Consider the following 26,888-nt stretch of genomic DNA (forward strand, 5'->3'; position numbering starts at 1 on the left):
TCAGGTGTTACTCTGTTGCTCGGTACAGACAACCAATGAAAATATCAATGCCCATTATAAAGAGCTATTTTATTGAAATCAAGGGAAAACTGCTGATTTGCTTTATGGAAACCCCAATTTCTTATAAGTGTTCATTAAACCATTGCTTTATAAAACATGTTTTTGCTTTCTTTAGGGCAATTCCTCATCCCCGAGGCCATGCACACTTGGCAGCCCTTGTGAGCCACGATTGTAAGCTTTTACTGTCCTCTTTCAAAAACACTATTGGTTCATAGCATCTCCTAGCTACTGATTTGGACATTAGACATGTACTATTACTGAGATATTCTAGTTGAGCGATTTGCATTGTAAAAGAAAACAGAGAATACACTTCAGGATATTATATTATAAAGTGACTTAAATCTTTTCACGCATTTGACATTCACAGTCTATATGTTTATGCTGATGGTGTAACAGTCATAATGTAAAACTATATATAAAATAATATGTAAATAACAATAAAAAGCATGTTATAATAGTATATCTTGGAATTCAAAAGTACTGTATAATAATCCGTATTTTTCAGAGAGCTTGTTCCCCTGCAATATTTAGACTATAAAAAGTTTAAAATTTCTGACCTCAAAGCATTATTTCAGTGTTTTGATTACTAGACAGGCTGCTGAATGTATTGTTTGTGTGTGTGTGTGTGTGAGAGAGAGAGAGAGAGTGAGTGAGTGTTACTGTGACAACTTAGCTTTGCTTCCTGACTCTTTACTGTTTAAGCCTCCAATCCTGCAAAGGCTTCCATGTGAATTTAATTTTACATGTGTGTATTCCCATTGCAATTAATCATGTGCATAAATCTTTTCAGGATTAGGAACTAAATTAATAAAATTATTGTTGCATTATTAGGTTTGTGCAATTAATCAATAAAACAATTTAATCTTTCCAACACTTTTGGTCAGCCTGAAATGTGAACTGTAGAGTAATTCTAGGTTTCCTTGGCTGCTTCTTGGCCCTATAACTCTTGGGCTGTTGCAAATGCCTGTACATTTTGATCTACGTTATATTGCCTATAAAAATGGGGGGAAGTCCTGAGTTAAAATTGAACATACATATTTTTAAATATGGATGATGCCAGTAAAGCAAGCTTTGCTTATAATAAATACACATTTGGATTTGTGGAAATATTTACAAAAGTGCAAATCCTGATAACGTTTTATATCCATCCTAATGGCATTAAATATTCCAATTGATGCCTTTCCTATTTGTGTGTGTGTGTGTGTGTGTGTGTGTGTGTGTGTGAAATGTAATTTTTTTTTTCATATTTCACCAAAATAAACCCCTTACATTTGGTGGTTCTTGTGTGTTGTCTTTCAGCATACAACTTCTCTCATAGAATAGATCACTTGTCTTTTGGAGAGCTCATTCCAGGAATTATTAATCCTTTGGATGGGACAGAAAAAATTGCATCAGATCGTAAGTGTTTCATGATGGAAAAATAATTTAGTATCTGAGATGCTGCTCTTTTAATTCTTAGCTTAAAAATATTAGCATTTTTCTTGAATTCTGCTATTGACAAATGGCACATTATGGTAAATAAGGAATGCATCATTTAGTTACTCTTTTTATTTATCCTGCATCATTCATGGTGTAATCTTTTTTTAACAGGACTTTGCTACTCCATTGTTACTTCTGATGTTGATTTGTAGTTGCACATACAAATGTACTGTCTTTACATTATGGGTGAGCACTCACCTATATGGACAAATTCCCAAAAGTTTCACAGCTGTATGTTACAACTTGGACTTGCAGAGCCAAGTGTCCTCACGGAGGAGACTGTCTAGTGGTTAGACTGTAGGACTGAGATTCAGGATTCCTAGGTTCTGTTCCTATCTCTGTCACCAACTCACTGTGTGGTCACTGGCAAGTCATTTAAATTTCCTCGTTTATAAATTGAGGCTAATATCTACCTCTCAGAGGGGCTGTGAGGATTAATCACTGTCTACCACATTCATTGACAATTAAAACATATTGAACTCTTTCAATGTGTTTTGTATTTTAGAGTAACCAAGTATTATTGTAATGTCACTGGTAAGATTACTTACCAAACTATTGAAAAGAAATGGAATTTCTTATTTGTGCGACATGAATATTTTAATATGCTAAAAAACTTCAAAACCTTAGACCCACAGACCTTGATCAGACAGCAGATCAACTGATGTTACTTTGCTGATTTGAAATACCATTTCACTTGAAATTATCATTTCAGTTGTTTGGTAGTTTGTTCTGCTAGGATGTTGAATTAAGAGGGATTGTATTACAAATACATTACAAAATGCTGATTGTCTACTCTTGAGTTCTCTAATGAACTGTCTCCTCTACGGAAACTTTCTGAAAATCCAGTCAATGCAGTCCCACTAGTGTTAGGAACACTGGAAGAACTTGCATAGACAAACCGTTGGCTTCAGCCACCATTTTGAAACCACTGTCATAGCCCCTACTTCTGTGTGCAGGGTTACATGAGATGGTGGTTAAAACAGCAGTGGCAGCCTGTGGCTTGTCTACAATAGGGCCCTGGAAAGATTTATGCACATGCTAAACTTCATACACTGAACTGTCCTATTGACTTCAGTGGGACTACTCACAATGTGTGAAGTCTGGCATGTGCAAAAATTTGTCCTAGGGTCTAACCCTCAAAATTAACATTGATGGAGCCAAATCAGGGTTGTCCACAGTGGGACTTCTTTTGAAATTGCCCCCAGGGTAGACAGAGCTTAATAGCTAATATTCTTAATGGTCTTTTCAGAAAAATACTTGTTTAACAGCTGAATATCTCTCTCAAATGATTTTTATCCTATAATTAGTGTTAATTCAATAGTAAGATTTGTTTTGTTTTAGACAACCAGATGTTCCAATATTTTATCACAGTCGTGCCAACAAAACTCCATACGTATAAAATTTCAGCAGAAACTCACCAGTTTTCCGTGACAGAAAGGGTAAGTCCCAGTTAGAAACCAACCCAAAGAAAAGGTTTTGTTTTAGTGTGTTTGTACTTGTCAAAGCTAGATGGGAAAACTGAGACTTGATTGGTTTTTGCTTTTAAAGACTCTTCAAGCAGGGTCAGTTTACTAAAATACTCCAGGATATGTTGGGATATTTGTCAGTGATGTTATGCTGAATGTAAAATATATGTATGTGGCAACACATGTTCAGTTATTTGCATTAGCATCTCGCATCCAAAAATCCTGGGTCCCAATGTTAGATTTAATGATTAGTAACCACCCTTGCTTACTTCATTTGAGGCTAATAATGAAAACCGTTTCCCATAAATTATTCTAATATGCTTGTGTGATAAATACTTTATCCATCTCTAGTCCTCTTATCCAACTCCTGTTGGATTGAAGAACCGGAGGGTACAGAACGCTACTGTTCTTTGCCTCCCAGCTATTTTGATTTGCATTTGGTGAGGCTCCTACTGTTAATCACCCAGTCTCTTGATTGTCAAACTTCTATTATCTTTAGATTTGGTGTTTGTTATAAATTCCAAATCTGTAAAAGGGGAAACCCAGCTATTAGTTACTGCAGTCTACTCCTTGCCAAATTCTGACATGCGAATGTTTAAAGACTGATGTAAATAAGAAAAAAGCATTCTAATATACTCCCGTTACACCTGTCTCATTATCATTTCCCTAGTCAGTGGTTGAACTCGGGTTGATCTTGATATTTGCAAGCCGAAGGAACAGCTCTTTTAAAAGCTGAACTATGAAAGGCAGGCAAGGGATACTGCGCTTCAAAAAAATTGAATAGTAATGATCATTCACTTAAATGTAACTTGTATGAAATTGATTATTCTACAATCCAGTGTTTCCTCACAGCCTTCATTTTGCATTGGGAGCATTATGCTATGCTTCATGGACAATTGTTTTTGCTGCGTTATCAAAGGGGGAGAAAAAGGAGTTTTTGTTTTTGTTTTTTTAATTCAGCAGTGGGATGTTAAAGATATTGGGGGGAAAAAAAGGGTGCGGAGATTATTCTGTAGAGAATTGAACTCAAAACAGGACAAAAAGAGACACATAATCAGTGATCTGGATCGTGCAAGATACATTTCAGTTTCCTCACTCCTCCTGCTCATCTAGCATTTTGCCATTCCTCTGCAAGACAATCTCACTGCTCCTTTCAAGGCCCTGCCATCTGGAACAGTTTTACTAAATCTCTCCACCTGGTTGATTTTCCATCTCACTTTACATCCCAGCTTTTCTTCCTGTACCTCCTTTCTCTCACTTTCTGCTAGGAAATTTTATTTATTTTAGTAGTAGTAGTGAGTTCTTGAACTCTGTAAAACTTTTGGGGATTCAGTTGGTCTGAAAGATGCTACTGAATCATAAGTTCCTAGAAGGAAGTCTTTATGAATAACTGAGGTTGTGGGTGGGATTACAATGATATGTCTCACCAGGCAAGCCTGCCTGTTAACAGTATAGTTTTTCTTTTAAATTAACAAATGGGCTGAGAAAGGCTATTAGAGAGAGATCAGTTTTTCAGAGAAAAATTGTGTAGCGTGTAAGTGTTGTTGTAGCAGACTACAGAATGTGTCCAGGGATTGAAAAACCCAGGATCCACATTGTGCCAACTCGTCATGATTAAAACCTGGCCTCTGTAGGGCCTAATAACATCAGTAGCAGATACAGTGGGGAACATAACTTGTCCTTGTCTATGGTGACTACAAAGCCATGGTTAAAGTAATGTTAATGCTGTTGTTTGAAAAATTGTTTGAATATGTTAAATTGTATTACTGTAGACAAGGCCTGAGCGATAACCAATACCTGTACCACATAGCTCCACTTTTCTACTTATAGTAGCTACAACACTTTACAACTGCTGTAAAGTGTTGTAGCTCAACTGAAGTAACTGGTATTGCTAGGAACCAGCACTTAAACCCTCTGCAACAGCTGGAAGTAGAAATATTAGACCAAAATGCCCCCAAGAAAGATTGTTTTTCTCTTTAAAGTGGCTTTAGAATAACAGTCAGGCTGTCTATAGCATTCAGAAAAGAACCAACTATTGTTAATGCATCCTTGGCTCTGCATACTTACCATAACTGCCTCCATCCAGCTTTTTCTTTTTTTAAAATGCCTAATAAAGTCTGTCGGCATCTGTCCTTATTGCTTAATACAGCCTGTTGGTTCTGAACTTATGCAAGTACGTATGGGTTTCTTCTGTGATATTGGTTTGTAAGTGTTGCAATTAATAAAAGCTCTTTGTATGTAGTTTATAAATGGATCTATGAAGCTGGCATTCTCGTACTTCGGTTTGGTAACAAACAGTAACTGTATATCATAAATATAACATGGTTATACACGTCAACTGAACTTACTGGAGAAAGATGAGAGGTCTGAATTTTTCAATCAGTGGTCTGTGATTCTGAGTTTCCATTATACTGATGCTCTTTAGTAAAAGGAAGGCGTGTATTAAATTCTCAGATGGGATGAAACTGTTCCATGGTACATTGCCTTTCTGTTTAGTTTTTCTCTTTTCTTATGTAGCTTACTTCTTTAGTGTATTCATTGCTAAATATATCTTCAGTGAATTAGTTCTTTGCTGCCTGTGCATTTCCTCAGCAGCTCCCACCTGACAGGTTATTTTATCAACAGCTCTCACTAGCATGCAAATAGCAGCAAATTTTTCAGGATGACTTCAGATTGATGCAACGACTTTTCTCTTCAAAACCATTCAAAAGAACTTGAATTCCTAGGTTTTAAACTGCTTTGTACTTGACCATCTTAATGATCAGGGAGAGGCAGAAAGGTGAGGCTAGTTAGAAGCATGTTAATTTTGAAGAACATTCTGAATTTGGGGAGTATTATGCCAGTAAAAAATAATATACAAGAAGCATAGAGAGATGAGATGAGAATCAACTTGGGAGTACAAGCTAATACATCTGGGAGAAACAAATTGAAACACAGATATTCAAACTTGGAAAGTGATGATACCAAAAGAAACCCGCAAAAGAGATGTGACCTTGCAGCACAGAATGCCAACAGAAAAGCAAATGTCTTTGGGCTACACGTCAGAGGTATCCTGTAAATGGCCCTGGTGAGATTGTCAGGAATAGTCTGCTCTGTTCTGGGCCCCTCGGTATAAAAGAGTTTTTCACAAATTTGAGGAAGTTATAAAAGTGATTAAGGACACCTGATTCGTCTGGTGGATAGAGCAAGGGACTGGGAATGAGGAGTTTTGAGTCCTTTTCCATGAGTTCTGACATAGCTGACTGTTTGATTTTTCTATCCAATTACTTAGTGTGGAATTTTCTAAAGTGGTCCGTAATTTTGGATTCCTGTCTTTAGACCTGTTGGGTTAAAATTTTCAAATATATGAACCTGATTTTTCAGAAGTATTGAGCAGCCATGCTCCAAGTGAAGACCATACAATCCGTGGATGCGTAGCAACTCTGAAAATTGGGCCCTAGATGTTGAAGGGTCAGCACCCAAATTCATATGTAGGGATCTAATAAATAAAACTGCAACTCCTCTTGACTTCATTTGAGGTGGTGGCTACTCAGAAACTCTGAAAATGGGGCCCATGTGTCTCAGATGAGGCACCCAGGTCTAGAGGCTGGTTCTGAAGACCTGGACCATAACCTTTCTCAGCCACCTCAGTTCGCCGCTCTGTAAAGTTGGTACAACGCCTACATGTTGTGACGTTTAAAGTGCACCTGGATGCTTCATACTTAAGGGAAGAAAACACTTATAGGCTAGAATGTTTCTTTATGGCCCAACCCTGTATTAGGGGCAGTGCAAGGCTGGAGCATCCTGGGAGATGTTTGCGAGGCTGCACTTCCTCCTGGTGTACTTGGCCTGTTTCATGGAATGGGACAAAGCCATGACCCTTATGTCTTTTCCTTCCTTCTTGAGGCAATTACAGGGGCACAGGAAGGAAGCAGTCCCTGCTGCCCTTATATACCCTATCTGTACCCCATACACCTGCATAAAGGACAGGGATGATCTGGTTTTAAACTTGGTCCTTAAACAAATGTATTAAGTAAACTTGTATCCTGAGAGGAGCGTGTAAATTATTGTAGAATAAAACGAGGGCAAGTACTAGTCACTGGTATTGAACAAGGGTTTGCAATACAAAGGGCAAGTAAACAGGAAAGTGAATAGTGACTTGCTAGCATAAAGGTCTAAAGTATAAAATGGTATCTCATCCCTACTTTGATCAAAATCTAGTTATTGTGTGGCTTTTAAAAGGTGTCACCTTGTTGCTCTATTGTCTCATGTTGATTACTGACAGTCCTAACAAATTGCTCTTTGTCAACCATGTCCATTAGATATTGCTGTGCATGTGACTGCTGTGAGACTACTAACTTGTGTATGTTTCTCCCTTTGCCCTCAGGAAAGAGTGATTAACCACGCAGCTGGCAGCCATGGGGTATCCGGGATATTCATGAAATATGACATCAGTTCACTTATGGTGACAGTAACAGAAGAACACATGCCCTTTTGGCAGTTCGTAATAAGACTCTGTGGTATTATCGGTGGAATTTTCTCAACTACAGGTAACCATCAGTGCATTCCTTCTTGAGTCCTACCAGGTAGATAGGGTTAAGGAACTAAAACCATACATTTAGTGGCCACCCTGGTTACGCTACTTGTTTTGTGAGTTCATGCAATAAGCTATTAGGTAGCCATTCACAACTAGTGAGTGAGATATTGGTTTGTGCATGGAATGCTATGAATTTCTAATACTGTGTATAGAACACCCAGTACACTGTTGTCTGTGGTGGACTTGCCATTTCTTTTCTTTTCTAACTAAACCATAGTTTATTCTCTTCTGGAAGTTCATACAAACCGATCTGACCTCTAATATCCTGTCTGACTCTATACTGTAGTTCGGGCCTAATTCTGCTAACCTTGCCCAAAACTTACTGAGGTAAAACTCTCATTAAAGGCATCATGAGGTTTTTTCCCTTGGTAAGTCTTGAATGGACCATAGGATTGGGCCCCTGAGAGAAACAGCTAGCTTTAACTGAAGAGGCATCTCAATTCACTGATTACCCAGGGCCATAATGAATCATAAAAAGAATCAGGTTCCTCTTTGCCTAAGAATTGTTGGGACCCTTGCTTTTAATTTGAGGATAGTATCTTCCTATTCTATACTAAATCTGGTGAAACAGAGACACTTTTAACCTGTGAACATTAACTATCTTGTTGAGTGGATGCTTTTTGCCTCACAAAACATATTTGTCTATGCTGACAGTGTTTAATGCTGAATTAGCATAATCTGGGCAAAAGCCATTGTATTCTTTTAGGTGGCTATACTTTTATCCATTATCAAAACACTTCAGAGCACTTTGTCTAGTGGAAGGGTTGTACAAAGTACACTGTGTTCCAATGAGAAAATGAGTCGCTCATAGAAATATAGGTTCCTCTAATTTTGAAATTAGAGAAATTTAAAAAACCCATAATCATCAGCCAAATTACATAAGTAATTAATTAATAATGGCTTCGGTGGTCTCTGATCACCTTTAGTCTTTGAGCTTGTAACCATGCTTGATACCTAGCAGTTGTTTGGTTTTCCCCAACCACACAATGGCACATCCTTCCTGTTACCTGAAACCACCACCACCACCCCGCTTCCCCCCCCCCCCCCCCCCCCCCGATCTTGTTCCCAGGCAGTTACTTACTTTTTCCCTGCCTTGCTTGAGTGACGTTTCTGGATTTATCAACGAGCCGCTGGCCCAACAAACAATCTCTGAACCCAATTCCATTTACCTTACATGAAAAAATAGTTTATTGGCACTTGTAAAGAAATAGAGAGAAAAGCATAATATAAAACGTGCCTAGAGCAGTGCTATAGAAAGCCTCGCTAGATTGGCATTGCTGTTTGGTTCTGGATTGCTTCCTGTGACAAAAAAATCCTTTTAACTCCTATTACCACTGCTAATGTTACACGGTCTACAGGTGCCAAAAGAACCCATGTTGTTTCATTGAATATCTTCATTAGCTCTGTAAGCTCTTCAGAGATCACAGCTCTGACTCAAAGGATCAGAGTTGTGCCCCTTGCAGTAGGGGTGGCTGGTTTGAAGTCAGATTTGGGATTTTTGGTTATTCAGAGCATATCTCTGATTCATTCAAGGGGCAGCATGTGTGTAGCACATGACCAATGACATGGAAGACCATTGTGAAGTTCATATAGTCTTCTGTCCAATTTAAAAACTAAACTTGTTAAAACAGTTTTCAGCTTCTTGTGGGAAACTGAGTTTTCCTGTCAAGTTTTTTCAAGTGGGTGGTGTAATAAACTGGTCAGTCTGAATCAAAGCTTTTGATTTTTGTTTTCTCCAGGCCAATGAAGAAATAGTAATGCAAGTCTCCTTGTTGATTAACGTAATTCCCTGGTGCTTTTCTAACATGAAATTGGTTTTGTTAAGGTCACATTTGCATGGAAAAAAGAGTGGTTTCCATTTCAAAATAGCAATCTTTGTTTAGGGGAAATGAAAAATATTTAGAAAATGTTACTTTATTTTTTTCAGTGCGTCTATGGTGATCAGTTGTACTGGAACAGAGTTTAAGTTTAAACCTGATGTAGTGGTGCTGTCATTACAGAAGCCTCTTTTTACACAGTCCTCATTTTATTCCTTTTGAAAACTCAAAACCCTGTTTGATATTACAGGCATTTTACATGGCATTGGAAGATTCATAGTGGAAATTATCTGCTGTCGTTTCAAACTGGGCTCTCACAAACCTGTAAGAATATTTTCTTTTCTTATCATAGGAATTAAGGAAATAGAACAACTATGTACTAGCAAAGTAAAAGATTTTAAAAGGTAGCTAGCTGTAATGAAAGAATACAACTGTAGGACCTAATCCTGTTCCTATTTAAATCCATGGTAAAACTTCCCTTGATTTCATTAGGAGCATATTCAAAAGTTTTTAAAAATAGTTTGAACACATGGGTCCTTAGCCAGATTTGTAATAAGAGGACAGTGATGTTCTCTGGAAAATCTACTACCTAAGGGGATAAAACACACACACTTTTATGGATTTAAGGATACAGAAAAGCAGAGAATGGAGGAAATGCGTATTTAAAAAAAGCAAATGCAATGGATGAAGTTCTTGAACAAGATATTAATGTTTTTGTTTTGTTTGTTTGATTAGGTCCTACTTCCGGATGGCCACATAAACAACCACTTACCTCTAATTACAGACAACAGTATGCATTAGCACCTCCTTGGGAAACTTTTTTTCTTTTTCTGCCTGATACAGAAGACAATTTTTATAATAAAGAAAACATTGTGCAATATGTTGAGACAGTGCTCATGGGAAGCAAAAATCAAGCCTTTTAAAAAAACAGTCTGTGTAATTTGTCTCTTTTAAGTGCACATGGAGTCGAAGGAGGCCAGAAAGCCCCGTGAAGCCAACCTCTTCTTGAGCTAGCAGAAGCATTACTGAAGAGAGACAATATTTGCAGTGAAACTGAGTGTCTTTGCAAAAACTGCCATCAGCACTGAAGTGTCAGTGTAGTGATCTGGATTCCAGGCCTGTGAAGTCAGGCAAACACCTATGAAAGCTAACACATATGCAGAATGCAGAGAGAGCCCCATGCAGTGTTCACCGTGCAGTACAGCAAGCAAGGGTGGCTGTGATAATTGTAGTTTAAGAAGCCAGGATTTGCTGCTAGGTTTTCAGAAATGGGATATGAGATTTTTTTTTTTTTTTTTTTAAATGAGTAGGTAGAGAAGGCTTAGATACTATGCTGATGGAGGTGGGGGGGGCACTATTGAAAACCCTGAAATAGAAGTGGTCTCAGGGACTGAGACAGAGCCATAGCACTTTCAGCAGTCACTGCCATTCTCCAGTAGCACCGTCATCTATCTACAAGAGGAAAAAGTGCTGCAGAGCAGGGAATATGGCTTTTCTCTGTGTCTCTCTTCTCACAGCCACTTTTTGCCAACAGTCCGATTCTCTCAGAGTTTGAGCCAAGGAACCAGGAATAGTAAGTCACTGTTGAAAAGGTGTTTGAGTACACAGAGTATAGGCTGATTTGTACCACCCTGATTTTTGTAAAGCTAATGCCTCTCTAAGCTGTGAGAATTGTCCGGAAGAGTATTAAATAAAGAGTGGGAAGGGAAGAACCTGTGCATAGTTTGTTTGGTTGATTGAAAAAGTCCCAAATTTAAGGAAACTAGTTCATCTGAGGACGGAGGTAAAGTTTTGTCATAGATTAAAACTGACTGAGATGGGAAACAAAGGTCTTGGCTACTTTAAGCAAGGAAACCATCACACACTGACTGAATTAAGTGGCATGGTGCATCACGTGTCCTTGCAACCATGTAGTGCATCCACACAGTAACGCTGTTCTTGGTGGAACCAATCTAGTGCATTCACATGAGTCTTGAATTGCAACTGTGATACCAGAGCATTCCATCATATAGTGCCCAGCACCTTTGCTAGGAGCAGGGGCTTTTGGGGTAACTTTCAGATACGAGGCACTGCATTGTGGGATGGAGTTAGAGGCAGTTGTACCATTGTAGCTGCCATGCTTGTTGCTACATGTCCGTACTGGGGTGAAGCCATTATAGTCTGCACCAACTCATTTGGATCTGAACTGAAGGTCTTGTACCAAGTGTTGCAGCTAACTAACTTTGCAACCACACCCTGGACAGCTGTTCTGTGTGGATGCAAGAAGGTACAGAAGGGTTGCAAGCATAAGCCAGCTTATTACAATAATTTCTTGTAATGCTTCATTGCTTTGTGTAGCTGGGCAAAAAAGTAGGGCTAAGTGTAAGAGGGTGGCTTCCCAGTGAACAGCATGAACGCTAGCGTTGTTCAGTATGTATTCTGGAAGGTAGGTTGGACAGGAAACTAGTGAAGTTGCATCTTAAATATAACTTTGCTTGAATTAGTCAAGTTTAGGGAAGATTGTGACCAAAGAAAGATATAAAATGCGTATTTGGACAGTGTGATGGTTGGTGACAGTTACCATAAACAAGTGTAAGGAAACATCCACAGGAGGGAATATTTAAACCATTCAGAGAGTCATTCATTCTGAATTTATTTCTTTGTAAGTTCTTCAGCTCCAACTTCCCTTAAGCCGGCGTCTTCAGCCACTGCCACTCTAGCAGACTGTTCTCCCTCCTGCTTCTGCTTGCACTGGTTCTGATGACCAACGTTTTTGCTGGTCTCTGCTGAATGCTCTCCAGATTGTCCACATTGTTCATAGTGTAGTGCCCAAATACTGGAAACAGTACTCCAGCTGACGCTTCACCAGTGCCAAGTACAGCAGGACAATTGCCTCTTGTATCTTACATATGATACTCCTGTTAATACACCCAGAATATAAGCCTTTTTTGCAGTTGCATCACTGCAGCTGGGGGGGAGGGATAGCTCAGTGGTTTGAGCATTGGCCTGCTAAACCAAGGGTTGTGAGTTCAATTCTTGAGGGGGCCACTTAGGGATCTGGGGCAAAATCAGTACTTGGTCCTGCTAGTGAAGGCAGGGGGCTGGACTCAATGACCTTTCAAGGTCCCTTCTAGTTCTAGGAGATAGGATATCTCCATTAATTTATTTATTTATCACATTGTTGACTCATACTCAATTTGAGACCCACTATAACCCCCAGATCCTATTCAGCTCCACAACTGCCTACCAAGTTATTTCTCACTTTGCATTTGTGCATTTGATTTTTCCTTCCTAAGTGTAGAACTTTGCACTTGTCTTTATTGAAATTCATTTTACTGATTTCAGACCAATTCTCCAGTTACTTGAATGTTTTGGGATTACAGTATCATCGAGTCCAAATTAAACCCATCTCCCAGGTGCTAGAAACCTCCTACAAACACTGGACATATACTCCAAGCATCTGAAAGCCCTCAGAATGGTTGGTTTTCAGGTGCCCACCACCTAGAAACTGCATTGTGTTCTAAGAGGTCAGAAGACAGAATAGTTCAGAATCTGTTATAACAACATTCTAGAAATTGAGTGTGTTAGGACAGCTACATTAGAGAGCCCATAGCATAGAGAGCAGAGCTGCACCATTGTAAGCTCTCGGTGTAGCTGGAGTCAGTACTGAACAGCAACAGCTCCAACCAAAAATTGGACACAAGGTTGAGTTTCCAGAAATAGACACCCCAAAACTTCCTGAAAATGTTGGTTAGGGCTATTAAATGTGGGAAGGCAAAGAGAGAGTAAGATGCAATAATGCAGATTTATATTTATAGCTATATATATATATATTAGTATACAAGTAAATATATTCAGTACAATGAAGCCAGTTGGGAGACTGTTCATATCTTGTATCATAATACTAGAACCAGAGGGCACTTAAAAGGCAAGACATTTTCAATGGATAAAAGGAAGATCGTTATGCAAGATATAGTTAAATAGAGCTCTTTTCAAGGCAAATAGGAAGAATAAAAAAATGGACACATGAATACAGTCTGCAGGTACATTAGCTGCAATCATTCTTGGGCGGGGAAAACTTATCATGAGCTGGGTAAAGAACAAATTTCTGTTTCTTTCCCCTCCGTGCCCTTGCACAAACTGTGATATAATATATATTTCTGACTGTTAAGTTATCAGATCCCTTTCCACATCTGCCTTAGGTGGCTGCCAGAGGCAGGATGTGAGTCTAGATGGAAAAGTGATCTGACCTGGAATGGCATCTACCATATTCCTTAAAGAAAATACAGATGATGTGTCCATGGGAGAAACGTGAAGGTCAGAATCAGGATGACCATACCCACGATCAGACACAGGCGTGAGTCTCAACGTTCAGGCCCCGAGCATCCACCAAATATTTTAGTGCTTGTTTCCTTTTAAGGCTGTTGGGCTGCTCGAGCTTTGCTTTTAGATGTGTTGTGCTGCTTTTTGACTTTCACCAAGATCATTTTATAACTTTATTTGCACTTGTAACCTCCTTGCCTTGGAAAGCTTAATCTGTCCCACCTCTTGGCTTCTAGTGCCATACCACATAAGCCATACAATATACTAGCCACTAGGGTGACCAGACAGCAAGTGTGAAAAATCGGGACGGGGGTGGGGGGTAATAGGAGCCTATATAAGAGAGAGGCCCAAATATCGGGACTGTCCCTATAAAATTGGGACATCTGGTCACCCTACTAGCCACCCTTTCTGAGCCCCTCCTGGCTGTGGCTTGTTTCACTTCCTTATTGTTCAGCCTGGTGGCTGGTTGCCCTTGTTGCAGCTAAATTGATGCTGAGTCTCACTACTGCTACTACTTTGCTTTCTTCCTTTGCCTTTGTAGCTTCAAATACAGGGTTGGACTCAGAGGAGGCAAAGTGAAGGGGATAATTTGGGTGCATGGATAAGAGAGAGAGAAATTCTGCGTCAGACTCTTCTAGAGGAAACGGGGGGGGGGGCGTATTTACTGGGATGGAATTAAGAAAATCACCTACTTGTGTAGAGGGCACTGGTGTGAAAATCATCCAAGCGAAACTGCCTTATTCGTGAGTTTAGATGAGGGTACTTGGGTAGCCCCTTGTAATGTTGGGAGTGTGTGTGTGTGTGTACACACACACTCACACTCAATGTTCATGGACTAGTGATGGTGTGTGAAGCCCATCCAGGTGGAGCTGCTTCTGCAGATGTGCTCAGTCACAACTGTGAGGCATTTCAGTCTCAAGAGGTAATGTTCTCTCTTAGCTGTATCCCAGTGCAGGATTCTCTTTGGATTTTCAGGGACTACCTTGACCATCTGATTCAAAACACCAACACATCTCTACCTGGCTGCTTATTGTCTTTCTGTCTGTTACAGCTATTTCTGTGGTATAAACTCAGCTGTGATGCTCTCTGTATACTACACCAACTCTGGAGGGGTAGTAGCTGCACCAGAGGACAGGACCAAACTTTCAAGTGTCATGAAGTGGGGCTGAAAGCAAAGAGGAAAGCTTTGGGACTAAAAAAATATAAAGCCTTATATGTAGGAAGAGGAAATAAGCAGTGCAAGTACCAAGCAAGGGGATGTAATTGAGCTGTCACACCCATGGCATTTAAGTTCCTTAATATTTTTTTTAATGCAACCAAGCAGTGTAGCTGCTTCTTGGAAGATGTGGGATCAAAATTGTTTGATTGGGAGGGAAAGTGTCCATGAAGAGGTTTGTCTCTGCCTTAAAGACTCCACGGTGTGAAAATATTTGAGAACAATTGTACTATGTGCACCTGGTCTTGCCTTGGTAGTTTATTCCATATATTATTTTTTTATGTAATGACCCTTCCATCAAAATTCATTTAGTGCTGGCTCCTGCCCTGGTATTGGGGCCCTGGGAGTAGTTTGGTATTTTGACAAAACATCATTGCACATATGTATTCGACACCCCCCACCCACTCTTAAGAACACATTGTGCATTTTGAAGGAACTCTACTTGCCCCACAAGGGGTCTAGCATTATGGCACTTGGCCTTTGGCTTCAGCAGGGGTCCGTGGGGCTCCTGAGTTAGTCAATAATGCCGTTGTGTTCAGCAGGACTGGTTAGTTGCTCCTTCTCTTTTCAAGTCCATAGCACTCCCAGCTCCTTTTGGCCGAGGTGGCAGATTATTCTCTTTCAGTGAGGTCTTGTCTAGCTCCTGAAGGTGGTGTGTGTCTAATCTTAAATTCTCGAGATGACTGGAGTGAGTGGTCTTTGCTGTTTGAATAGAAGAATCTGCTCTGTGCACAGCAATGGCTGGCAATGGAAGAATTGTTTTCTTAGCCAAGGAGGGAGCTAAGCCACTGCTTTGGCTCTGTGTACACCTTGCCTTTTTCACTGGCACCATTTCATTCCAGACTCAGCACCTGAGGTGCAGGCTGAGAATTGCAAGTAGTGTAGACCAGTGGTTCTCAACCTTTCCAGACTACTGTATCCCTTTCAGGAGTCTGATTTGTTGTGTACCCCAAGTTTTTAAGTGAGGTGAAACTACTTGCTTACAAAATCAGACATAAAAATACAAAAGTGTCACAGCACACAATTACTGAAAATAGCTGACTTTCTCATTTTTACCATATAATTATAAAAAATCAATTGGAGTATAAATATTGTACTTACATTTCAGAGTATAGTATACAGAGCAGTATAAACAAGTCATTGTCTGTATGAAATTTTAGTTTGTACTGACTTCACTAGTGCTTCTTATGTAGCCTGTTGTAAAACTAGGCAAATATCTAGATGAGTTGATGTACCTCCTGGAAGACTTCTGTGTACCCCCAGGGTTATGTGTATCTCTGGTTGAGAACCACTGGTGTGGAGGGCCAGTAGTAAGTTGACTGAAAGGGTAATAATGTAACATATTTGCTGTTGGTTTGTGTCAAACCTACTTGCACAGCATCTCCAACACACAACCAATGCACCTCTGTGCTGAGAGCATTGGCTAGTGCTCTGCAAGGCTGGGGGAATGGAACATGTGTCTAGGTGCCTGAATGCAAGTCTCAGGGTAAATAAAAATGTAATTGTGCAAGCCTTCTGCATTGACTGTCCATAGTTGAGAGCCCGCCAGGTGGGATTATTTTATAGTGCAGCCACATCACTGCTCTAGTGGTTTTTGTATGTTATATAATGTATGAGGGAGTTTGTGATAGAGGAAGAAACTGCAGAAGTCTTATTCTCTGTTTGCTCATTGGAATGACTCTGTTGCTGAGAAGAGGTAGGGCTGAAATTCCCCACTGAGCTCCCGGCAAGTGGGGATTATAGGCTGGAATTAAAGTGGTGGGGAGGGGTGTTTTGGGTTTTTTTTCCCTCTTCAGCAGCCCTTTTTGGATCTTTGTTCAGGGGCCTGAAACAGTGCAAATGGGTTAAGGCCCAAACTTTGTATTCACATTTTTATTGATGGACCCTTTTTGTGACTAAGAGGGATTTTTTCCCCATTCCACCATCCCCACCTTGTACTCTCACATTCTCAATAACCAGTTGAGTGATGTTTTGTATGATGACACTGTGCAGCATATTGCTGCATTTCCTAGGACACCTGCAACCTAATATTTGAATATTTTGTGTTTATCAGAAAATTGCAGGCCACATGCTTCATTACAGCCTTCTCATTGGCCTCCCACAGGAGGTAGAGAAGGAAAGTAGCCTACTCTAAGCCACAGTATGAGTGTTGCTCTGATGATGCGTGCAATGGTTTTGGGCAAGTAACTCCCCCTCTCTGCCTCAGTTTCCCCATCTGTACTGTGGGGATAATGATACTGACCTACCTCACAGGGCTGTTGTGAGGATTGATTAGATGTTTGTAAAGCACTTGGAAAGTGGAAGCACTACAAATGCTGTGGAATTGTTTCACCAAAATATAAGTGTGTGTGGCCAGGTATTTGTGTTCCCTTGTTCTCGGGCTCCTGGGCAGACTCTGTCGCGGAGCTGCCATTTGCCTGGTGCTACATGGAACTGACAGTTACTGTCAACTTAATTTTCACAGATTTTTTTTTTTTCCAAATCTGCAAATGCAAAGGAAATGACCATTCCCAGTATTATACACAAACAATGCTCTGTGGAAACATGCCCTTTTTTCACACTTTCCAAAAACAGAAGCTGATAAAATCCTGGTACAGAAATATTAAGTCCATTTCCTTGGGTATTTCTGGCTGGAGTAACCTAACCAGAAAACTGTGTTTTGAAGTAGTCACTCGTATTGTACCAACGTTTTTTGGGTGTCGGTCCAGGAAATAAAAGATTTGCAGGTGTGACAATGTGTAAACAGTATTTATTTATTTCTAGACTACGAAATAGCTCCATTTCTGACCAGAGTTTATTTGACCGGTTGTCGGCACGGTCATGCTCCCTATGTAGATAAATTGCAAGGGCTACAGTAATTGGCTGAGCAAAGTGAGGCCCTACACTTGACTTGATGTCAATTCAGTTTGTCTGTCTAATGTGATAACTGCCAATACTGAATCCAAACAACTCCAGGCTTCAAATTCACCTTATTTGAAGTTCTAGGCTTCAAATTCACCTTATTCGTTGAAGCTCAGGAAATAGGAAGGAGGACATGGTGGGTATGGCACACAAAGCACCTGCTGTCTGGTTAGCAGACCCAGCAGTTTCAGCCACCTCTGTAGTTGTCTATAGATCAAGGAATTGGGAGGTAGCTGCTGTTAACACCTCCCAGTGTAACAATACCCCCCCCTCAGCTCTGCTGATTCTCCTAATTACAGTTTAAAAATGTTGACACCTTGAAAGACTTCTCTCCCAGGCAGAGAGAAAAGAATTAAGAATGGTGGGAAGCACATGGAACCCTGGTGTGTGGGGAGGTGGGAATGGGAGAATCTTGGTATAGGGAGAAAGGGGGATGGGAACACACACAGTCCTGGCCATGGTGTGGAGGAGGGGAAGGCAGGATGTGGGGGGACACAGAGCCCCTGACATGAGAGAGGGGATAGGGAGGGGCTGCAACAGGTTCCTGAAATAAAGGGAGATGGGAGGGCAATGCACAGGGAGCTTGTGGGATGTGTGTGGAGGGGTGCAGGGAGTCTCTGGTGTGTAATATGCTCAGCCTACAGGCACAACACAGTGTGTGCCCCCACTATAAAACTGCAATTAGCACCCACCTCCTGCAAGCAGTGAATTAGGACAATGATTGGTTTTCTGGGTTTGTGAAAACCACTGTGCCTTTAGCACTCTGTCCGATGTGGTTCTCAGGCGACGTAAATTGACTTCAGTGGACAATGAAGGATTTACACCAGATGAGCATCTGGTCCCTTATCTTTTGCTCCTAGTCAGTTGAAATTAATCTCAGGATTTAATACAAATAATAGTTCAGTAATTATCTGTTAGCCGTTTTTAACAATGCAGGTATCATACTAGCTGCCAGTAAACTCAGAATCATGTACATTTAATCTAAAGCTGTATTTATTTTTCAGATGTGATTGGCAGACACCAATGACAAAGTTTAATTGAAACTATATCATTCCTTTTACAAAGAAACCAAATCTGAGCGGAGTAGTGGGGCATGTGTCTTAATAATGCTTGTTAGACTCAGTTCTCTGATGATTTAAAACAGCCTTAGATACAGAGGAAATAAGTATCTCAAGCAAATTATCTAGTAAAACTCGAGGCCGCTGCAGATCTGGCAGGTGCAGGAAATGATGTACTGGTACGAGTACTTTAATACTTTTCCTCCTGAGCAGAAAAGGGAAATGGTTCAGAAGTTACCAGATTTTCTCTACAGCAAGGCATGTATTCTCCGCTTCTTTTTTTAGTGTAATTATACCTGGGGAGGGAAAAAAAGGGGGAAGTAATGAGCAGTGGGTTGGTAATAATGGACATTTAAATACAAAATCCAACTATCAAGATGCAAAAAAAAAAAAAAAAAAACCACCCCATCAAGTTACCATTTACAGTTCTATTTCACAATATGTTACTATGTGGAAATATCTCAAACATCTGAAAGGCTGAGCGTTAAAGAAAACAAGGAGAATACGTAATGAACGGTTGGAAAATCACAGGGTCACTGTCCAGTTAATGATACAGACAGACCACCACCACTGGAGCTGTTGAGCCACAGCTTAGCCCAGGCATTGATCTCTCCATTCTGGGGGCACAAAGAATTTTGCAAGGTTTTATAAATATATTTGAATAAAACCTAGTAACTTACATTAGGGTTTTTTTTTTTTTTTGTAGTCAACAGCACATTTTACCATCTGACCTTTTTTTTACAGTTACTGATGCTAACTGCTACTTTCACAGGTGCTTGCTTGCATTCCTCCTTGCCTGTAAAGGTAAAGTCCACCAGAACTGAACTTTGTACTATACAAATACATTAGTAAAGAAGCACACCGAGAACTGCCTGCCCGGTCATGACTTAACAGGTTTACTTGTAAGTGGTATTTAATTTATTCCCAATGTATTCAGCATATTCCATGCATAAAGTGAGACACAAATTGGGTTGTTTATACAATGGGTAATTTTTTAATATTTGAGATAGTTTCCTCCTTAAATAATGAGACAAGGTGAAGATTCATTCCAGTATAAAAGCTGTTTATGTCCCACTTTTCCAGTATTACCACTGTACAAGTGAGAAGGGGGCAAAACTGTTTTTTTTTAAAAAACAACCTACTTCATTTGAAAACAACTCCCCTAATAATGAATGTGTCTTTTTAGTACCTATGTGAGCCCTTTTCCTTGTGGAGAGAGGCTTGAAAATGCAAATGGTTATGAAACCAATTGCTCAGATTGAAAGAAACAAGCAGCTGGGTTCTACTTCTGCCCCAGGCGTGCAGGTGCTGAACTAAAGAACCCAGGCCCTGCCGCATTCAGATGAATCTGTTCCATTTGGAGTATACACCAAAGAGGCATGTCAGTAACCCTCCTGCATTCCTCAGGCTAGCCCTGTGCAGAGTGGTGGGACTATGGTGCATGGAAACTGGCAAAATTGTTCCATAGACATTCCTCCCCTCAATTCAAAAATATCAAGGCTGGGTCTGCAACGTAAGCCAGCCACCAGTGTGGAAACATCTGACAGGAATGGTTTCTTTCCCTCCCCAGACACGTCACTAGTAGCAGAGTTCCATTATTACAGGAGAGGGCACCCTACCAACAATCATGCTGCTTGACCCTGCCAGTGCGCTCCTAAAGCTGTAGGTAGGGAAGGAACTGGCTGTTGTGTTGGGCAGAGTGTGTCTGAAAGGCTGTACCCTAACACCCAGGCTGTGCCTACAGTAAGCAAACTCAGACCAGCAATTCTTCACTGGTGCAGCTCCTTCCAGGGGAGTCAGTGATTACACAGACCCATGTCTGCAATGCCTATGCAGGGGTTGCAGTCTCTATTCCAGTCCAGGGGCTACTTAAAGTCCAGAGGGGAGCTGAAGACTCCCCTGTCACCTGCACCTGGGCAGATTTCAACCCCCCAACTCCCAGGCAGCAACTCTATGCAAAGCCCACTTACGTGGGCTTGGTGGAGGGTGGCTGCATGGAAATTCCCTTTCTAAGGCCTTGGCTACACTTACCGGCAAGTTCGACGGCTGGAAATCGAACTTCTGGGTTCGACTTATCGCGTCTAGTCTGGACGCGATAAGTCGAACCCGGAAGTGCTCGCCGTCGACTGCGGTACTCCAGCTCGCCGAGAGGAGTACCGCGGAGTCGACGGGGGAGCCTGCCTGCCGAGTGTGGACCAAGGTAAGTTTGAACTAATTCGAAATAAGGTACTTCGAACTTCAGCTACGTTATTCACGTAGCTGAAGTTGCGTACCTTAGTTCGAATTAGGGGGGGTAGTGTAGACCAAGCCTAAGTGGAGTTTCACTGTAACAGAATTAACTAGAAACAGGCTTTACTGGGCTATTGGCACTGGGCATCATAGTTCAGTGTAACTTCTATGTAAACTATTATGTACCAGTCTAGCAGAATTTCATCATCCTATATTCTTGATTCCTGTTTAGAACACAAGCCACACTAGACTCTATAGATTATCATATGCCCTACATGGTAACATTCCCTATTGCTTTTTAACCTTGTTTTTAAAAGGTTGGGGTGTGGCTATAATGCTCCAGGCAGCCCTGAAGATCAAAAGCCCTTTGCTTATCTACAGATCAGATTCAGTAGCTGCAATGGCAATGCTGGCTACCCAGCCAATACCCCTCAACAGGGGCATCCAAGCGTTTTACAAAGATTTGTTAATAGTGGTATCCCCATTTGAGAGAGATGAGACACAAAGGCCGTGGGGGGGTGTCTACACTGCAGTGTGAGCCCAGAGTTCAAACACAGCCTCAAGCCTAACTCCCCCCGGCCTTCCATCTTCACACAAATTGCGTTAACTCAGGCCTTGGAGCCAGGACCATGCAGGGATAGAGGGCCCAAGCCCTATTGCTTTGCAGTCTAGACACAGACCCACTGGACTTGTGCTCTAGGAGTCTGGCAGAAGTAGCCCATAATCACAGGGGCTGACTTTTAGTCCTCTGGACAGTCAACTTTTCCCACACTGAACCATGAACAAAGGGCTAGAGTGGCCATGTTTGGGAGGGCACTAGGAAGTCTCAGATATGGGTGGTTGGACTTGGGCCCACATAATGTAGGGTAGATGCTGGAACCTAGGATTCAACAATTCCTCACCTGGGGTTACAAGTAAGTGTTGATGCTCAAGCCCTAGGTTAACATACCCAGGGTCTGCTAACTCAAGTTCTACTAACCCTGGGCTTACACTGCAGCTGTAGCCTGAGTAACCTGTCTAAAGTCACACAGCATATGTCCACGCTGCAATAAGACCGGTGGCTGGCCTGGGTCAGCTGATGCTGGCTCACAGGGCTTGAGGTGTGGACCTAAAAATTGCATTGTAGACATACCCTAGGAAGACAGTGGCAGCACCAAGATTGGAACTCAAGTCTCCTGTCCTTCAGCCCAGAGCCCTATCTGCTATCCTGCATGGCTTATTTGACAGCAGTGATGTTCCAAGAGGTGCATATAAATGGTTATTAATGCATGTTAGTAAAGGCTGAGGTACCATTTTTAAAGAAAGGCCATTAGGAAAATTTGAATCTGTTAATTATATATACACAGTATTATGTTCTTTGCGGCACCAGTCTCTGCTTGAACCAGCACTGTCAATCCAGCTGCCTTGCACATGTACAAGAGGCACAGATTCTCTTGAACAGCAAATGTCTGGCCAATCTAAACTAACAACTATAAATGTGATTGGATAAGAAACTATGATGTGGCCAAACAAAATATTAAGTCTACAGCTAATAAATTCAGGGGGCCTGTGGTAAGGGTATTACTTTCTTCTAAAATATCATGATTTTGAGAATTGTATAGTGCTCTGCCAAAGTGTTAGGAACAGTTTACATTTTTTTTATATTCTCTGATTGCCTCTCAATGTTATCCTTGAGCTCTTTTTGTGTGTGTTTCTTTTCACCTTTTAAGTTATGTTTTCTTTACCTAACTCAGCTATTCTGGTTGCCTGATGAAACTGCATAAGAAACACACACAAATAGAAGACTGTCCTTAAAGTTCTACATCCACTTACATGCTTTACTGGCTGGGAATGTTACAGCAAGAACAATCAAATTATTGCTGTCTTCTGGGTGGGACTGTTAGGTGGCTGGAGCCCCTTCCTCCCATGCTAAAAAAGCCCTAATTTATCTTGTAGGCCCCAATTCTGTAAATAGAACCATATGAGATTAGGCCCCTGCACCCGTGTGGAGTTCCCACTGGAATCAGTGGGAATGACAGTGCTAAATAAACTTGTAGGGGGCTAGGTAGAGGCAGGGATCTACCCCTGCAGCAATCTTTGAGGGCTTGAGGCCTCAGTGGTCAATGCATAGTATGGAAATAATCCTTACAGTTTCAAAACACCACACAAGGGGTTTAGCCCTATGATTTCCCTAGACTTATTAAACAACTTGAGCATGGAGAGGAAGTCTGTCTCCTTATCTATCTGTCCTCTTGAATGAAAGAGTTAAACGAATGCATAATGTCCTGTTTTAAACTCTTCATATATGTGTGTGTGTGTGTGCGCACTTCACAAGAGACCTGTTTAGCACAGAACTTAGATTCCAAAAGTTCTGACTTGTACAGAGGTGGACATACAGTGGGTCAGGCAATTGATGTTTCTATTTCCTCCCCCCCCCCCATCACAAACTTTGTTTTTTCACTGAAAGACTACAAATCTCTCCCTCAGATACACTCACACACACTTTTGAAGAAACCACTCACTCACGCCTGTATGTTTGACAAAATCTCACTTTTTCCATTCCCCAAAATGGAAATCAGCTCTCATAGCTATCGTGGTGCATTGCTTGTCCCTGTGTAATTCAATTACAGCATTTGAAAAGGAGCATGCAATTCACTTCATAGTCTCTGTTGTTATGGCAACATTTCCCTGGTTCTGAAAAAGAAAGGTGTTCAGCCTTTAAATAATGTTAGTGGTGCTGAATTTTAGCAGGCTGCTATATTTTCAGTAGTATTTACATTCTTCTTTATTACTTTTGGGTACTCACAAGGCTGTTAAGCTTTCTAATCAACATCGGGCTGGGTTTTTTTCATTCAATCCCAAAACCACATTTCATTCTTGGCTTAGCAAATATAGAAAACTGGACACATACCACAATAAGAAAATTCACAGCAGGAATCATCAGGTTTGTGTTTTATCAGCCTCACTCCTGCTTTCCACAAGGGTGGGCTAGGACAGGTCAGAGATGAACGAACATACATACATAGAGGGTGGGGGAAAGGGTTAGCTCAGTGGTTTGAGCATTGGCCTGCTAAACCCAGAGTTCTGAGTTCAATGCTTGAGAGGGCCACTTGGTCCTGCTAGTGAAGGCAGGGGGCTGGACGCAGTGACCTTTCAGTTCTATGAGATAGAACTATCTCCAAATATTATGTTTTGGAGAATTAAAAAACCGGTATTGGACTCATTGCGCATACAGCTATGACAGCTTGCAGTCCAAGTGGCTCTTTGCTGGGGGTTAAAAACAGAAAAACTCAGACACCTAGGCAGTTGCAACTCCAGGTATTTTCTGGATTGCACAAAATTCCTAAATACTCTGATTTTCTCTCTCCCATTGAGCTGTAGCAAACTGTTTAAAAATGAATGCATTGAAGTCATTGGCAAAACTCCCATTGACTTCAACAGGGTGACAACTTCACCTAGTTTTGCCTGAAGAAAGAGAGTGACAGTAGTCACTCTGCCAGTAACCAAGATCTACTCACCTATTCCCAAAGCTCTAATTACAGCCCAGGGTCTTCTCTTATTGCCTGTTTTCTTACTTGGATAAATCTTAGTCATATACAAAAGAAACAGTCCTCACAATAATATTCTGTGCTCCAGATTCCACTGTCAGCCAAACGTTTGCAATAGCACTGGACAGGTGTAGCTAGGAGCCGAATCTGGCTCTGATGATTGTTTAATGTAGCATACATACCACAGGTTGCCATTCATCTGAATCCTTCTGCTTGGCTTCAGAACCCCATCATTTACGTAACAATCACATTGATCACGCTCAGTACCGATACCTTCACTATTTTAATATAGTCTTGGAGGACAACCATTCCATCAACTGGCCTATCTTACATCACAGCTCCTATCCCTCTCTGATAAAGAGCAGCAAGGGCTGTTGCAGGCTTTCACATTGTACTCAAAGACCTGACCCTTTTCACAAGCCTGTTCTGTTAAGCAGTAACAATGAGCAATAGTTTCTCTTTCAAATAATTTTTATTTGATTAGGTGTTTCATTTGGCTCTTGTTCCCTGCATCAAGGTATTATGCAGATTATCCATAGGAAATGATAAGTATTGGGCTTTTTAAATATTGTTTTAGCAAAAAAAAAGTGTAATCTTCAATTTATCTATACAATATCTACAGTGCTCTAAGCAGAGCATAAGAAAGATGAACTTACATGAGAAAATAAAAGCAAAGCAATGTAGACAAGCAAAAGCAACGCCCATATTCACAAATTCCCCAGACAGCTGATTAGATATTGTTCAGAAATGCTACATATTTTGCACTCTCCAGGTCTCCTGGAATTATTGTCAAGAAGTGCAGAATTTCTTCACAGTGCCAAAAAAATACAACTAAAAATTACCCATTTTATTTTCCTTAAATTGCCATGAATCCTAACTGTCCAAGTCTAATGGTGTCCACTAAAATCTGTATAAAGATTAGACAACCTTTTTTTTAAAATAGCATGTAAATCTGTCTCATAGTATCACTTTTCTCAACACTGTTCAGGCTACAAACAGCAAATGTAAGAGAATTATTGCCGAGTCCTGTTCAGCTTAACTCCTGGGAGAAGTCAATGGGACAGCTCTCTGGTGTAGGGACTGCAAGACGGAACCCATAAGCAAGAACATTTTGGGGTCAGATTGTGACCCCCCCCATCCAGATCGGCATGCGGAAGGTCTTCCACACATGGATCTCCTCTCCTCCATGTGGAAGGGGGCTCAAGTGCCTCTGTGAGGATCAGTGAGCTGAGCACAATTTTCTTCTACAAACTTTTCTGTAATAAATAATATGAATACACAAATATGATTGTTTCTGTATGAGGTCTCAGTGGTGTTGGGCTGATAAACTAGTTCTGGGAAAACAAATCAGTAATGGAGGTGAATATTTTATGATGGCATTGTAGAGATTTTTTTTTTTTTTAAACTGAAGATACATGCCTCATTTTTCTAGCTAGTAGTTAGTTACTAAAATCCAAAACAAATGTGTTCATTAAAAACAAACATCACTGTTGAACAGCGTGGGAAGTTTGATACAACATAATTCTGATTATAGCTATTAACAGCAGAAGGTGGTCTATTGTTTGAGAGATTTGCAGGAACAGTCACCTAGCAGTTGCCTTACTGGCCAGCAGATGATGCTGTTGTTCCATGACAATGTTGAAAGTACATTTTCTTGCTGTAAGGAAGGCTTTTAAAAAGAGAAGTTTGGAAATCAGTTTGTCAGGATTTTACCTTTTTTATTAAATTTGAAACTCACTAAACCATAAAATATATATCACATGGCCCAGATTCAATTAAAATATATTTTTCATTTACATTGATGCCATGTATTGTCAAGTTTATAATATTGCAACATTGTTATATTAGCCCTCAATTAGCCTGATCAGGATCACTACTACACATGGATATGGCACTATCACACACACAGTTTTTTTATCTATTTTTCGGTTACGATTATTCTCATGAAAAATAATGACCTCAAATACTTCTAAAGGAAGAAATGCAGTTTTGGCCCTTGATATATATATCACACACACACACCCCTTATACTTTTATTACCAGTCTCATGAGAAATGCAACATTTTAAGTTACATCACATGCAGATGGTATCCTCCTCCCAGTGTAGAGTATAACTTGGTATAATACTTTTTCATTTGCTGAGATGCTTTTCAGCTTTAGTAGCTGTATGTAGAATTGCACTGCTCAGCATATTTATACAACTAGTGATTGGTCTTGCTTTGAGCAGGGGGTTGGACTAGATGACCTCCTGAGGTCC

The 26,888-nt window shown here is 40.7% G+C and overlaps 1 protein-coding gene across 3 annotated transcripts in view; it reads left to right on the top strand.

The window, feature by feature from the left end:
• Positions 1-10,328, top strand: part of ERGIC2 (ERGIC and golgi 2) — a 45,265-nt gene extending 34,937 nt beyond the window's left edge. For all 3 annotated transcript variants that reach the window (XM_065554209.1, XM_008178865.4, XM_008178864.4), the window contains 6 exons: positions 176-231; positions 1,360-1,458; positions 2,881-2,978; positions 7,372-7,534; positions 9,649-9,722; positions 10,134-10,328. In XM_065554209.1, the coding sequence (XP_065410281.1) occupies positions 176-231; positions 1,360-1,458; positions 2,881-2,978; positions 7,372-7,534; positions 9,649-9,722; positions 10,134-10,199 (556 nt within the window). In that variant the 3' untranslated portion in view covers positions 10,200-10,328. The remainder of the gene's footprint in view (positions 1-175; positions 232-1,359; positions 1,459-2,880; positions 2,979-7,371; positions 7,535-9,648; positions 9,723-10,133) is intronic.
• The last annotated feature ends 16,560 nt before the right edge of the window (positions 10,329-26,888 follow it).

The sequence above is a fragment of the Chrysemys picta genome, chromosome 1 (genome assembly GCF_011386835.1).
Source record: "Chrysemys picta bellii isolate R12L10 chromosome 1, ASM1138683v2, whole genome shotgun sequence".
In the NCBI taxonomy this organism is placed as follows: Eukaryota; Metazoa; Chordata; order Testudines; family Emydidae; genus Chrysemys; species Chrysemys picta.